At 48.0% G+C, this 16,252-nt stretch overlaps 1 protein-coding gene across 1 annotated transcript in view; it reads right to left on the bottom strand.

Annotated features, from left to right (window-relative positions):
- Positions 1-15,332, bottom strand: part of IGFBP1 (insulin like growth factor binding protein 1) — a 28,244-nt gene extending 12,912 nt beyond the window's left edge. Inside the window, exons 1-2 of the mRNA XM_078688174.1 lie at positions 14,915-15,332; positions 182-360 (exon numbers count right to left, since the gene is read on the bottom strand). Of these exons, the coding sequence (XP_078544300.1) occupies positions 182-360; positions 14,915-15,272 (537 nt within the window). The 5' untranslated portion in view covers positions 15,273-15,332. The remainder of the gene's footprint in view (positions 1-181; positions 361-14,914) is intronic.
- Positions 15,333-16,252: the final 920 nt, after the last annotated feature.

The following is a 16,252-nucleotide window of genomic DNA, read 5'->3' as shown; positions in this document are numbered from 1 at the left end:
TGAAAACTTGGAGCGGGAAGTAACTGTAATACTGAAGGAAATCTGAACCTTTTGCAACTCTGCAGAAAGGCTCCCTTGGTCTCATGCATTGACTACATCCTGTTATGGAACCAAATGTGCTCTTTTTATGTCATGTCTTTATACCATGGCATGCAGTGATTTCATGCAACTCTCCACTCACCTGCTGCTCTTTCCACTTTTTCCTTTCAAGGAGTCGCTTTGCTTTCATGCGTTCATAGGCGCTGTTGGTGTTGAGTGAGTCTTCTTTGTCGTAGCTGCCAGACACAGAGGGGCGGAAGTTCGCCTGCATTTGGTCTTGGGTGAGATCAGTGCCTTCATGCTCAGTAGATTCCTTGATATCTGCCAAGAGAAAATGAATTGTCATTAGTTAGATTGAAACTCTGCAAAACATATCTTATGCAATTGGTAAAATCTCAAACAAGCCCAAAGCTCTTACAGAAAGATAATAAAAATAGTCCTTTTTACAGCCCCTTCTATCTCATGGTTTGCCATTTTATAGTACTCATTTGAAAGAGGTGATTGCATTTTTACCCAATTCAACAGGACTCAATTTGTCAGCCTTCGAGTTTTGAAAAGGTAAATAGTTCTGATAGCATTCGAACCTGTGGCATATTGAATACCGATAGGTGCATGCAGTGTGAGCGTGGCTCACTGATCCCTAGCACAGTTAAAGAGTATGTACTGCAAGTGTGGCACCTTTAAGGAGAGATGTTTTTTTTTTAAGTGCTTGCACTCTCTCTGCCTGGAAGAGGATAATCATGTACTCAATTCGTCCCACATTGTGCTATCCTTTCATATCAGGTCAGATAGTGAAGGTCAATGCTAGTTTCATACAGTGGGCTTACATCCATCCCCAATAGCCAACCCACTCTTATGAAAATGTACAGAAAGCATCACTACAGAACCCTAATGATGGTGTCTTTGACAACCAGCACTGAAAATGCTAAATTTCCAAAAGAGTATTCTGTGAGCAGCATATTCAAGCATGGAACAACAGACAGTAAAACTGAAGACTGGTGATGACCCACAAAACCTTACTTTCAGTAGAATAACTCATGCACAGACAGTGTTTGTAAGACATTTTTCCTCCAAAATCTTGATTTCTGGAAACTTAACTCACAGCTAAGGTTTGCAAAGATTGCGGATTTTGCGACTTTGCTAAGTGCAACTTTGCAAGCTCAAAAAACTAAGCCAATTTGACATTAATTCAGCACACACCACTTTCTAGCTATCGCCAATGGCTGGGTCGTGCCTTCTTACAGTCATTTTTCGGTGGCCACCTCTAGTGAAACTGATTTAAGTACAAGTAGCTATGTGACTTTAAAAACACATTTAATCCTGTTCTAGCACAAAGTCAAATACAGCAGTGCTATTTCTTCATCGTAAGAAAACAAATTTGCTTTGCATGGAAAGCATGACAACAAACTGTGCCACACTGGGAAATATTGGCAGCCCTATTATTTGTTGACCTCAAACAAATGGTGAAATATTAACAGAAAACTGTTCGTAAAACACTAGGGCTCTCAAACATAAATAAGCCAGGGTGACTCAATATGAGCATGGTGCTACAGGACTGTGTGACCAAGTATAAGTATGGACAAACATGTCTGTGTGACCCACAAGTCGAACGGCCAAAGCTGGTCTGAGTGACCCTATGAAGGCATGATTAAACTGGTCTGGGTAACCTAGCGACACCATAGCCAACTAGGTTTGGGTGACCTGGTGTGGGCATGACCCAATACTTTTGGTTGACTGAGTGGGCATTGTGTACAGGTTTGCATGAAGCAGAGAGCACCTTACCCCCCTAAAGAAATGTTCTCCCAGCAAGGGCATGTCAACAGGTTTGGGTGATTCAGCAAAGGCATCACCCTACAGTTTTGGATGACACTTTGAAAACATAACCTATTAGATTTTGGTGACCCAATATGGGTATTACTTAACAGTCTTGGGTAACTCAGTGAAGGTAAATCTCAATGGGCCAGATGTATGACCATTTTCAGCGGTCACAAATAGAGAATCGAGCCATTTGTGACCGCTAAAGCAGTCTCTGGCATGTACTAACCTTATTTTATGGGTCTGCAACCTATTGCTGACTCGCTAAATAGGGTTTTTGAGTTGCTATTAGGAGGGGGTGTGCCAAGGGGGTCCCTTTCCGATTAGTGAGTCGCAAAGGCATGTATGATTGTTTTGCAACAGAAATGCGGTCATAAAACAATAGCAGTTTATCTCGTACTTCAAGTAGGTGACTGGCATTGAAAACATTTTTTAAAAGCAGGCAGTGGGCCTCCATGCCACTGTCTGCTCTTAATAATTAAGCAAATGTTTCATTTTTCTTTTTTGAAACACATTCCATTTTCCTTTCTGAAAAGCAGGCTGCGGATAAAACAAATGTCGCTTTTTTTAAAGGCAAACACAGATGGGTGGGTGGTCTTCCGTCCCAAGCAGGAAACCATCCCTGTGTTATTGTCCATTCCCAATGGGTCGCAAATTGCGATCTGCCCCATGAATATTGATGAGTCGGTCATATGCGGCCCCATTGGGAATCGCCTATGTGACTGAGACACATTAGTACATTTCATTCTGCATTTCTCAAATTGCGAGTCGTTAAAATCGTAAATTGCGAGTCGCAAAATATAATGGTCATACATCTGGTCCAATATATTTAGGGGACCCAGCTATCACTTAATCCAATAGGTGTGGGAACTAGCACGGGCCTGGCACAGAGGGGTTTGTTGTCAAAAGACGTAGTGACCGAACAGGTTTCGGTGACCCAACAAGGGACCAACAGCGCTCCTGAATGGTTAAGGGCATGGCAAGTGAAACGTTTCTAATTCTTTGACATCTTCATAGAAATTATAAACATACAAAGAAATATATTTATCTCATTTGTTTATAATAACACTGAAGAGCACATCATCATTTTGTGCAATCGCACAGCAATAGCAAGAGAGGATGCATTAAGTACACCTAACAAAATCCCCTAACTTGATTTCCTTTCATAGTCTAGTCCTCTATTCCTTTGATATCAGAAGCACAATTTCTTTATTGATGTGTCCTTTTTGTATCTTCAGAATCTGAAAGAAGCCGCCCATAGGTTCGGGCTATTCTAGCCACAGCAACATGTAGAAAGGAAAGCGGTAATCCACACAGATTTCCAGAGTGATGTCCTTACAGCAGAAAGAGGGAGTGGAGATAGTGTGCTTCTTTTGGTGGACTACTTTCAAAGGGAAGTCATAACTTCAGTGTGCCTTGAAGATTCAATTTATGGAAGTGGGCGGCTCGAAAACCAATGTTTGTTAACCCGTTCCGTGCTCGCATCGGCCAACGGCTGATGCAAGCACTACCTTCCGGGTGCTGTGTACGACTGTTGGCTGACACAGCCCCACCCACTGTGTAGAATGCCCGCCACCGCGGTAAACGGGTTAAAATGAATCCTGGCAGGAGCTTGACTTTGAAAGTGCTAGTCTCATAGCTGTCAGTTGTCCATATGCCACACGTGTGGCCCTCTGGCAGTCCTGATTTTACAGGCCACAGCACAAAACATTTTGGGACATGAGGCTTCACTTTCCGATATGTATGTGGCCACTGACTCAAAGTCCCAGCATGCTTAGTGCTGACTGAAAAGGAAACACGCCCAATTTGCTTATTTCACCCTCAAGACACAGGGTCATTTGACAGCTATTTATGCTAGAGTTTGGCATTATAACATACATTCAAATACACATACAGACCTTGACTCTAAAGCCAGAGAAGCATTGGCAAAGCCAAAAGGCCTGGTGTTTTGGGTGCCAGCCTTTTGGATTTACCAATGCTTGTTCTGTTTTGTCACAGTTTTTGCACATTTTTATTGTTGGGGAATCTGACAGTTCCTCGTCAATCTAAAAACAAAAGGCTAAAAGCATTTGGTCTCAGAAAACACAGATTGCCATGGAAGCCCCTGACAATGAAGGGAACTACTTTGTGTGTGGGTGTGTTCCTTGTGAAAAGGCAGAACACTCTTCACTCACAGTGAGTTTAGCCAATGGCTAAGGTGGGCTGACCCACTGTGAATGACACAACATTACAATGGAGGAAGAGGTCTTGCGGAAAGCCCCTATAAGTAAATATATAATACATATAACTTTAGTAAAATCAAAGTGCCTTGGCAAACCCCACGCGTAAAATGGGCATTGGCCTGATATGTCTATGGGAAAAGGCTAAGCCCAATAATTCTGAGGAAGCAAGGGCACTACAGACCAAAATGCTATTTAATTTGCCACTGCGGAGTGGCTGAGTGAAAAATTAGATATTACTTGATTGCCACGCGTCAGTCGTGATGACGACATGGTGAGGTGGCGTAGCATTAATCTGCTGTAAGCCTCCATGTTCCTTGCTTTGCCTTTGAGTGCATGTCTGCAGTTTTACAGGATCAGGACAGTGTATGGTGATGATTAACCGTAATTCCTTCACAAGGAGCGCACGCACATTGAGTCCCTTGCCGAGCAGAAAATATATCCGCAGGAAATGAATGATGAAAAGCTTATCTGATGCCCCCGCTCTTCCAGATCATAAAATAAGCTGTAAATCAGGCACTGAACATCAGCTTACAGGTCCAGACAGGACAAGTATAAAAAGGAAGGTATTGATTTAAAGAAAGGAGAGGTTCAAACTCAGTTTCGACATCTCACACCCCCGATACATCGTTTAATTCTTTTTAAGAGTCATTTCCTGAACTACTTTTCTTGGTCTTCCTTCAATCAAGTAAGATCTTATGTAAACTCCGGTCTGAATTTTTTTGTTTTGCTTAAGTTTTTTGTGCCAATTATGATTTTCTGTCATTTACTAACCCTGTCACTTTGGATGTTCAGTTGTAGAGAGGACAACTTCATCTGTGACACTGTGAAAAGTGGGGTGCAGTGTATTTATGTACTGGTTTATTTAATATTAGGGCAATTATAGCAGTTTGATCAAACCCAACAAAGAACAGTCATGGCACATGAGATTGTAAAGTGTTTGCTTGGTTAAAATAATTGTTTGCAACAGGGACGTGATTAAAACTGCATGCTGAAACTTGTTTAGGTTAAGTGTTATTGGAAGCAAATGAGCCATGTCAACAGCATAGCGCCACCTTGTGGTAGAAGCTTGAGATATTTGGATGGTCCTCATTTCAAGCCAATGTACTCTTAAATAAACAAGCCATGAAACTCTTCTGTAAAGGCCAGTTGATTGGTTGCTTGCACAGTGCTTCTACTAGATTTAGGTGCAGCATATGGGTGTTTGACATTGGGCAGTACTTGACCCACAGAAAAAAATATATATACATCGGTAAAAAAGCATAGCAATATAACCACAACTTAATACTTCTTGAGCAGTTCTGTGCGAAACTGGAATCAACTGGACTGCACAGAGTAACAATTAATGTCGAAAAACATATGAGCCAGTTAAAGCATAGTATAAAAAATATGTCTAAGCACTGACGTGCAATGTCCAGCAGCGTTTAAATGATTCTCAGTGAAGGCAAAATGTGCACTAGTCACTGTGCTTCAAATGAGCAAGTCCACCCTAAGGATTCTGAAAGTTAAAGGTGAACTTGGAAGATTTTACACTAACACTAGGGGATGTGCTTTTCTCTTATTTGTGAAGCAATATTCGGAGCTTCTACTGTTTCAATTTCCTAACAACCCATGTTGAAAAAAGTGTTTGGAAATTCAACTTGCCTGTTATGGTAATGTCCCATCATGACTGGGCTTCACATATCAAATTGCTGAGCAACAGTAATACCACTAGGAGGGGATGTGTATGAGTTGAGATGGGAACTATCTGTCAGGTCTTTAAAATTACCTGATTTATTTCACAGAAGCTGTGCTTTGATTCACCATCATTTGTTGTGAAAGTCACATTGTGCATTTTTCAGAAAGATTTAATTTTTAAGTTCTATAGTAGACAATGTAAGAATGTGTAGAATATTCAAGATAAATTTATTTTCAATCTTGAAATGTAGACAGACACTATGTTATTTTAATACAGAGATTTATCACAGCAGCGTCTCGTATATCAACATGTATGCTATGTTCAACCCGGGAAAGGAAAATCAAAGCCTGCCAACACGTTTCGCCCCCTAATCGGCATGCAGACTTGGGACTTTTTTCAAGGCTGTGCGTATACGATGAAGAAGTTAGTTTCAAGTACCATAAACATATAATTAAATACATTTGACTTTAAAGAAACAAAAGAAAGGACGTGTTGCACAAAATTGATCACTGTTATCAACATTGGAGCGAAAAAAAGTAATACAATGGAAACACAAAAACACTTAAATGAACTAGTTAGCAACGCCCATGCATCAACCATGGAAGGTCTAACAGTCACAGAGTAACCTAAGGCAGAGCTATGGACTGCACTGAGTTACTTTTTCTTACAAAGCCAAGCAAATCAACATTTGCACAGCTTTGTAAATGCCAAAAAGCATTTTGCGTTGGGGTTGCGTCTCTTTGTAGGTCTGGGCCAATATGTGTTCATTCTTAACTTTAAAGAAAGACTTGTTTTTATTTCTTCTGGGAGGATGACGTTCAGCTGCATATATTCTTAGCACTTCATACAATAAAGAACTGAAATGAAGGGTAGTTGTTAAGGGTGTAGAGAGGTACATCGAACATAAAACCTGACAGGTTAATAAGTAAGGCCTCTGGAAATGTATGATCCTATCTGTGACAGTGTCCTTTTCTTCATATATATATAGATTTACCACACTTGTCATGGAATGCGCCAACTGCAGAAAAATGTCCACATTTCAACAACAACAAAAAAACTTTAAAGCTCATGTGGATCAAAATGTTTAAAAATCGTAAAATGCCACGTGTGGTGCCCTGCAGTAGGAGGCATTTTGCAAAGTTAATTCGACATCTTTTCTTGCGGATTGCTCTATTCGGGCTCCAAATTAGTGCTCATGAGGTGAAACTTTTGTCTAAACAATAAGAATTGTTCCGGTATTCAAATTCTCCAAACGGTGCACCAAAGTGTCACGTGATATTTCATGCTAAACTTCTTCCCAACACCCAGATGCGATAGTTCTGAAATCTACTATGGGACGATAAAAGTCAGAGACGTGCTGTGAGGGGTAAGTGTAATAAGTACAGGTATTGCGTAGTTTAACTTGGAACATGAGATACCCATCTGACTCGCGCTTTCCCCCAACCCGCCTGACCTTTGCAGCGGCCTCGATGGGATTCCAAGGCTATGGGAACTTGCTCTGTCCTTGCAACTCTACCCGGACATCCTCGTGCGCATTCTACTTCCGAGCGAACACTCTCACAGGTCCCTGTGCAAGACGTGATGTCCACTCCGCGTCACGTGGAGGGTCACACATTGTTCTGCAGGAAGAATACACCCGGGCAGCTCGCCTCCATTTCCTGGCTGCTTAAAATACTTGTGGAAACTCAACAGCGTCACTGCGTCCTCGGGGGACTGAGGGACGACCTGCGTTCTCAGGATTTTAAAACTGGAACTCACTTGGAGTCACCGGAATTGCAAAGCCTGCCCGTCCGGACGTGAGAGCCAGGGACAGAGCCGTGACGTGTCTCAGCGGCTCGCAAACTCAGGGGGGCTCGTAGTCCACAGAGACCGGCGATAGGCAATTTACATGCCCGATGGATCGGATAAACGGCCCTCACGCAGAGACACGTGCCTGAGAGCAAGAACCTGGAACCCTTTTGCAGGCTGAGGGGGGACTTGGGACTTAACGGACTCCAGTCACCTTCAGTGTGGATTCTGGGTACACGGTGAGCTCAAAGAAGGGGCAGAATGGGTCTTTGAGGAGTCAGGCAGGGTGATGTCTGAAGGGGGGCACTGGGTTCCCAATAGTGGAGCGCAGAGGAGACTTGTTGGCTATGAGGGTCAAAAAAGGAAATGCCCCCAAGGGCGAAGTAGACTCTGGTGAGGTGCAAGCAAGACAAGACCAGGGGAAAATGAAGCGCGGGCTCATGTTAAGGTCAGACAAGGCCTTGGACCATACAGCGAGCTTCTAGAACGGTCAGGCGAGGCAAGACCTGGGGAAAACAGACTTGGGGAGGGTCAAACTAGGCGAGGTCAGAAGTGCCTCCTGTCATGGTAGGAGGGGTTAGGGGTTAAAGGTAGGGGTAAGCCAAGGTGGCTGCCTCTAGAAGGGAAAGGATCTTATAGAGCTGGTGTGTCAACATCCTAACAACTGCTGGACTGGTTTAGTCAAGTCACTAAATGGTTTTAAAACATCATTACCTCCTGTCCTTAGGGACACTAGCACTTTACCCATTTCAATCCTTTGTAAAAAGGTGATGTGTGTGAAAGTCAAACCTGATCAATCGGTCACTTCAGCAGGGGCCATTTTGTTTCATGTCACTGTCTCCGAGTCTGTTGATGCAGACTTACCACAGCCCTAGCACCGTATAGGTATACACCCTTTTATAGGAATACTTGGAGATTCATTCGATGGCACGCTCCTGGACAATGGTGAATGCAGGTGCTTTCCAGAAAAGATAGCTACCGAACACAATCTGCCAGCAATATCGGGTATCAGAGAGTCTATTAATGGGGCTCTCCACAAAATAGGAGCATTGGTTCAGCTACTGACTGATGCAACTGCAGCTGCTAGTGGACGGTTCACTTGCATAGAAACTGTTAGCTTTTCGTCCTGTTGAGTTTATTTCTAATCTTGGCTTCCCCACTTGAACGCATTGTGACATCTTGCACACATTACGTATATGCCCCACTTTCCACAATGTAGAACGCTTGCAAACATGTAGAACATTAGCCTTAAAGAATCTTCAGGAAGCGCCATTTTCGGGGGATACGTTGACCACAGGGGCAGCAAACAGAATATGAGATTAATGAGATGCGGACACACCCTCAGATTTGTGCGACCAATTTGTGGGCATCTCTTGTTGTAGTTGCAGCTTCCGGTGTTTCGGACTGGGGATCTCTGGACACAGCTACGTGGCCCTGCGGGTTACGAAGTGTACTCCGTGAACAAAACGGTGAATGGGAGGGGGCTTTGTGGGTGCCTGATGTCTATGAGTCTGTGCAGGTCCTGCCTTACAAACTAGGTCAGAATTGCTTCTTAAAGCACTTTTGATTTTCTGTTATATGAAACAAATACTCAAATGTGTCACTCTGCAGTGTTCAGTATACTGCCAGCGCATTCAAGTATATGTTAAACAAATTATCTTTGCGCCACACCTCTCTGACCTTCAGTTTCGGAAAGATGCAAGGTTATTAGACCAACTCCCATTTGAAAATAATGCTGAAATACGCAGCCGCTCTTGCACTATCTGCTGCGTCACGCTTGCCCTGGTATCTTTCTGGTTCCTAATCCCCATCCAGCGTGACTCTGATGAAAAGCGCGGGACGGTGCCAAAAGCGGACGCAGCACAAAGCATCAAAGCGGCCCGGCCCGGCGTTGGGCAGCTCCACGCAGACTGATGCAACGGGACTGACGCAAGAGCGCCGCGGGCGGTAGAGGCGCCTCCCCGGGTGTGAGGCGGGAAGGCCCGAAGAGCGCTGTCCGTCATGCATTGTCTGCGCAACCAGGCAGGGTGTTGCCTTTGTGTCCTGGAACCGTGCGCATGCATGTTCATAGAAACTGATGCAATGACGGCAAAGATTGCACGGAGCGCAGGGCTCTAAGTTAGGGCACTAACAGCTCTAGAAGCAACACCCACCAGTGTGACAATACTGAAAACCAAAATAGCAATGCCTCGTCTGTCAGGGTCCAGGGAGAGATGAGTGCATTTGAGTGGCAAGCCAGGGAGCTGGTCTGTTCGTGTGCACTGCCTGTGATACTGTGAAATCAGCGAGCGCGCGAGTTTCTTTCTATGTACCCATCACTTCTCTTATCTTTAGCTGCAGACTGTTTGTGCACCTAAATTGTCAGTATGCCTTTTATTTGATAGGAGGTTACCTTTATCTTCTGTTTTAGATAACCATGGCACACGACAGGTTCTAAATTACTTCGTCAGGGAAGAGTGGTCTAGTTGCAGCCGCTTCCTCTTCAAACTGTCACTCTTGGAGAAATCCAACGTGCAGCGTAACGATTCTAAACTCTACTTTTTGCTCAGCCTTTCATCAGTCAGACATTGGTGAAATGAGTACCACTGACGTGGTTAATTTAGTAAACGTGTATCCACGCGACTTCAGGCACGTGGTTTAACTTTTCTTACAATCTGTTCTTCCCACCAGAAAAGGCCATTTGTATAATCCTGCGAGCCGTTGCTCTCGCACGTCAAGGAGTGATTTTGGCCCCTTCATTGGACATAATTCAAGAGGACTTTCTTTTTAAAAAGGGAAGGCGCACCTTTCTGAAGCATCCTGTTTGAGGACTGAAGAAAAGAGTATTAAACAGCGGGATAATGCATATTAAATACATCGAACCTAGTGCATTTTGAGCGGGGCAATCTCATATATGTTATAGTTGTACGAAAAGGCGAAGGGAAAACCCCTTCAAGTAATGCGTTTGTTACTATCGACTGTGTAAAGAAAAAAAATACAATATTTTAAGACCTTTGGTGACGTTGAGGGCTAGTTGGCATCTGGAGGTAAAATTACGCACGTGCAGGTCTGTGGTTTGTCCCGAGCGAAAGTTGCAGGCCATGTAGACGTACCATAGTCCGAATGCAGGGCGAGCCCTGTTTCCAGCGATGCTCGGATAGCAGGGCACCTGGCAGCGCGGAGTCCTTCCGCCAATGCGGAAAGAGAGCTCCCACAGCCTGGTGCGCTGTCTCTACGCCCAGAGGTACGAGGTGACGGTCGGGTGACATTAAACGGACACGACTAGACTATACACCAAAATGGTATACCGGTAGCGTTCTTCTTAATTACAGAGTGCTTTATGTCTGTATGTAGTGTTCGAAAAAGAAGCTCTGCCCCTTTGCTAATTGATCGCTGCCCTATTTCCTGGCAGTGGGGTGCCCTCGTGGCAAAGCCTGCGCTCTGGCTCGCTCTTCTCTCGTGGACATCGGCAGCACGCGCCACCACTAGTACCCGCTCTGGAGGTTGATGCACCGATGAGGCGAGAGCATGAGGTGGTGGGTATGAGGGAGGCATTGAGGCTGGTCCAGGGAGGGACTCGGCGTTGTCCGAGACCTGTCCATCTCTGCAGGCCCCAATCTCGCCCTGCCTTAAAGTGGCTGGCCCCTAATTAGAGCCCGGCACAGCTGTCGCTGGCCATGGGGCATAACACAGGCCCCCGAGGTTCATTTGGGTCACCACCCTCCAAGGGGACCCCAAGTAATCTAGAGCCTATGCAAGTCTACGAGTTATGTAGTCTCTGACGCCCCTACGACATTCTGCTGAGGGACCATCATCTTGAATTACGCCACTGTGGGTGGCAAAGTCTTTCTCAATGGCCCATCCACGCACCCCTGAACCCATCCAAGATGGCGCACATTTTAAGTCCCGGACATCAGGCCAGTCTTACCTCCGAGAGCACAGGGGCGCTGTACACCGGTCTCACAGATCACGCTGTTTCAACCGAGTCTCAACCCTGGTCATTTTCTACTCTAGAGTAGACGTCGACCTTAATCAATAACCACTAGACCTTTTCACTCGTGCACAATTTGATCTTCGGGTCTCGGGTCTGTAACGGATCAGAGCTCAGAGCCGCGCGCAGAGCAGGAGCCACGGCAATGGTCGGCCGTGCCTAGGCGCACGTGCACCCGTCACCAGTGGGGCCCTTCTTCTAGCTGCATGCCCAGCGCGTGCTATATGTCTAGCCATGCTCTTTATACACGCACTATGCATACTCGGTAGATGACAATCCTCTTCTCTCTCTCTGCGCAGACAAAGCGCGTGCCGTGACCAGCTCTCCATCCACCATGTCTCAGTCACATTCTCTATATGCCCCTGCCCCTAGGAAGACACCCGTGCTCTCTACGCACCATGCTATCACCTCCCTCTCGGCTTCATCTCCCGTATCCGCGCTCTGTGGCTCCCAGGTGCATGAGTGATGCAGTCCTGAATCCCTCCGTCCTCTCAGACTTCGATGTTCCTGCGTCTCACGTGTTTAATGCTCCCTTCGCGCTACTTCCACTACCTAACGAGGCTCCCTTTGTGCCACCAGTATGCCGTGTTCTATGTCTCCCTCACGGCTCCATATTGTTCCCGGCCCTCACAGAGACCTTGTCCCACGCACCATTTCGAAATGCTAAGCCCTTTCCACTGTACCTCACTGTGGCACATGCCCACCAAGCTGTGCGCCCTTCCAGGCTCCCATTAGCTATGCTCCTCCATCTTTATACTTGTGCGTTCTTCTGGGCACCCATAAGCTATGCTAACCCATCTCTCTACCGTGTGCCCTTCCTGGCATCCATTTGCTATGCTCCTCCTTTCTCTGCTTTTTGTTCACCCTTCCATGCCCCCTAAGCTATGCTCCCCCGTCTCTATACTGTGAGCCTTTCCATGCGCCCATAAGCTATGCTCCCCCATCTCTAAACTGTGCGCCCTTCCATGCACCCATAAGCTATGCTCCCCGTCTCTATACTGTGCGCCCTTCCATGCCCCCTAAGCTATGCTCCCCCGTCTCTATACTGTGAGCCTTTCCATGCGCCCATAGCTATGCTCCCCCATCTCTAAACTGTGCGCTCTTCCATGTCTCCCATCTCTATACTGTGCGCCCTTCCATGCAACCATAAGCTATGCTCCCCCATCTCTATACTGTGCGCTCTTCCATGTCTCCCATCTCTATACTGTGCGCCCTTCCATGCACCCATAAGCTATGCGCCCCATCTCTATACTGTGCGCCCTTCCATGCCCCCTAAGCTATGCTCCCCGTCTCTATACTGTGCGCCCTTCCATGCCCCCTAAGCTATGCTCCCCGTCTCTATACTGTGCGCCCTTCCATGCACCCATAAGCTATTCTCCCCGTCTCTATACTGTGCGCTCTTCTATGAACCCATAAGCTATGTTCCCCATCTCTATACTGTGCGCTCTTCTATGCCCCCCTAAGCTGTGCTCCCCATCTCTATACTGTGCGCCCTTCCATGCACCCATAAGCTGTGCTCTCCCCGTCTCTATACTGTGCGCCCTTCCATGCCCCCTAAGCTATGCTCCCCGTCTCTATACTGTGCGCCCTTCCATGCACCCGTAAGCTATGTTCCCCCATCTCTATACTGTGCGCTCTTCTATGCCCCCCTAAGCTGTGCTCTCCCCCATCTCTATACTGTGCGCCCTTCCATGCCCCCTAAGCTATGCTCCCCAGTCTCTATACTGTGAGCCCTTCCATGCACCCATGAGTTATTTTCCCCCATATCTATTCTGTGCGCCCTTACATGCACCCATAAGCTATGCTCCCCATCTCTATACTGTGCACCCTTTCATGCACTCATGAGCTATGCAACCCATCTCTATACTGTGCGCCGTTCCATGAACCCATACGTCATGCTCCCCCACCTCTATACTGTGCGCCCTTCCATGTCCCCATTAGCTACACCTCTCTATCACTGCACTGTGCGCCCTCCCGGGCACCCATTAGCCATGTTCCCCCATCTCCACTTGTTCTCCTTTCCATGCACCCGTTATGCTCTGTACCTTATTGCATCTCTGCGTGCCTCGCCCTCTCACCTGCCCCTTATGCGTCACTCGGCATCCTTGTCTCGCCACGCGTGCTGTGCTCTCCATGCCTCTATGACAATTGCACCTAGCCTCAATAGACCGCTCCTCAGCTATGCGCTGCTAACCTCTTCCATGCTCACATTTTTCTATGCCTCCACCACCCTTAGGCCCGGTTGCTTATTGACTACGTAACATGGTCCCTCCATAGCTCTTAAAGTTCCAAGCCTTCATATCTGCTATTTAAAGAACAACTTCTGCATCCCCTGTTCCACCCTACCCCATCGCTAATGTCTGAAAAGTATGCGCCTTCCCAGTCTTTCAAGTCCATAGCTATCTCTGCCTATGCATCCTTCCGTATTCTCTATGTAGCAGCCACCGGCTGTGCCACATGGCCTCTCGCATGCCGTGTAGCACGTGCCTTCCCTGGTTGCCCACATCCCATTGGCCCCTCTCTTTCTTATGCATCATCCATATTGTCTGGCTGTTAGCGTCCCACCCTTTTACACTGCTCCTTGTGCACTATGCTTTTATTTGGCATTTATGCCCATGTCTCACTCACTGCTCGCTAGTCACAAGGCGTCACCCACGAAACTCTCCACAACCCCTTCCTTTGTGGTCTATGCACTGCAAGCCACTCGGGAATTTCTGCGCCCAATGACCCCTTCTCTGCAGTTGGCTCTTTGAATCCCATGCCACCCCTCTGACTCCCAGCATGCGCACCCCGGGCTCTGTATATCACGTGGCCATCTTCCAGCTTCTTCTTCTCTCTCTCTGTCATGCATATTCCTTTACTCCCTGTGCCGAAAGTGTCCTCCTCTGGCCGCTCTGTGTCATGCACCCTGCTTGACTCTGCATATCATGCCTGATTTTCTGGTCTCTTCGTGCCAAGCGCCCTCTTTTTATCTCGGCATCAGGGCGCCCCTCCTGTGACATGGACCCTCTTTAGTCTCGAAGCCACATTCCCCATCCTCTTCTCCACGCGTACCACACAAGCACCATTCCCTATGTCCATCACCCCTCCCACGGTCTCTATTTTTCATGCGCCTTCCATGTCTTATGGCCACACCGCTCGTCCCTGTGCTAAAACCACGCATCCCCGTTGCTTCCGCCTATGCCACGCTCCCCCCTGAGCTCCTCATACCACGTGCCTCTAGTCTCTGCGTGCCAGGCCCCCTCTTATGCCCTAGAGCCCTTTCGTCCTTCTTCGCCCTCCGTGTGCCATCAGACCATCCTGGTGCGCGCTTCCTATTGGCGTGCGCCTCCACAAACGCCGGCTCCCTCCCGGCTCCCTTCACGCACTCTGTGCCACGTGCTTCTCCTCGCGCTCAGGCAGTACCTGTGGCTGTGTCGGGGCTCCGCATCCTCTCCGTCTCCTCTAGCTCCACGCACGTCCCCTGGCCCCGGTTGAGAGCGTGCACTGGCCTGAGCTCGCCGGCGGCCACCTGGCAGCTGAGCCCACGTCCGCAGCGCGCAGTGTACACCCCACAGGAGGCGCCACGGGGCAGGGCACAGGTCAGGCAGCAGCCGCAGCCTGGCTCTCTCGCCAGCTCCGGACACTCAGGGGCCACTGGCGGACAGAGGGCCATGCGCTCTTCTGAGCAGGGGGCGCAGCGGAAGAGCTCGGAGCTGTGCGCCGTGTGGAGCATGGCGCAGCAGCAGAGCAACCAGCAGCAGAGGGGCCAGGCTGCAGTCATCGCGGAAGGGTCCTTGAGGCTGAGGTGCTGTCTCGTGCTCCTAAAAAGATCTAGGATTGTATGCCAGCAGCACTGCCCCAGAGTGCATTTATAGGCTGAAGCATGGCGCTCCCATCAGATTAACTATTTGCCAAGGAGGAGTGTATGCCGGCCGGCCTACCTGATTGGTGCCGGCCGACGCTGCGGTGACAAGGTCACTCCCCCTTCCCCATAGGTGCCGCAAAACTTCCGAGCTCACCTTCCACCTCCAGCCCCAGCCCCACCCTCCCTCCTCCCACAACTCTGCCGGGAATAGGAAGCCAGACAACCCCTGACCGGGATTCCCTCCTCCCCCCTCAGAGGCAGCTGACAGACCCCGGGGGAGTTTCTATGCCGGCCTTTGGCCCCGGGTCACGGTGCTGGCTCGGGAACGGCGGGGGCACACACTCAGTGATGCATCCCAGTGACGCGTGCAGACTGAAAGGACGCATGTTTTTCATTGTGGAATGTTCCTGACAGCTTCCCCTCTACTACACTGTTGTCACCGTCACGCGTCGGTGATGCAGATGGCGCCCTCCGTTCACCTCACTGAAGACGTGAGTGCAGCACCCAGCGCCTGTTCCTCCGACCATTGTGCGCGTGTGGTGGGTACGTGCGGTTCTAGCCATACGCACCCGGCGCACAATGGGCTTCTGGTGGCAGGGAGGGAGGGGGCACAGACAAGAGAGCACAGATGCTCATTTCAGGCTCACCCTGCGAATTTGCACCCCCTAAACAAAGCAACCTTGAGGGTGATTCTGCTGCGCTTTTTTCGAGAGAGTCTTGGCCATTTTTCTTCATTCTTAAACGGCATTTACATATATATGCAACTCTCGCTGTCTCTCGTGGAGTTGAATACAATCCACCATGGCAGCAAATAGGATACGTTTATACAATTTGTGCGTGTGTGTGAGAGGCCGAGGGATGTATAAGGTACAATCCAATATACCGTAGGTGGATGC

The sequence above is a fragment of the Lissotriton helveticus genome, chromosome 4_1 (assembly GCF_964261635.1).
Source record: "Lissotriton helveticus chromosome 4_1, aLisHel1.1, whole genome shotgun sequence".
Lineage (NCBI taxonomy): Eukaryota > Metazoa > Chordata > Amphibia > Caudata > Salamandridae > Lissotriton > Lissotriton helveticus.
This window is presented reverse-complemented; position numbering and strand designations above follow the sequence as displayed.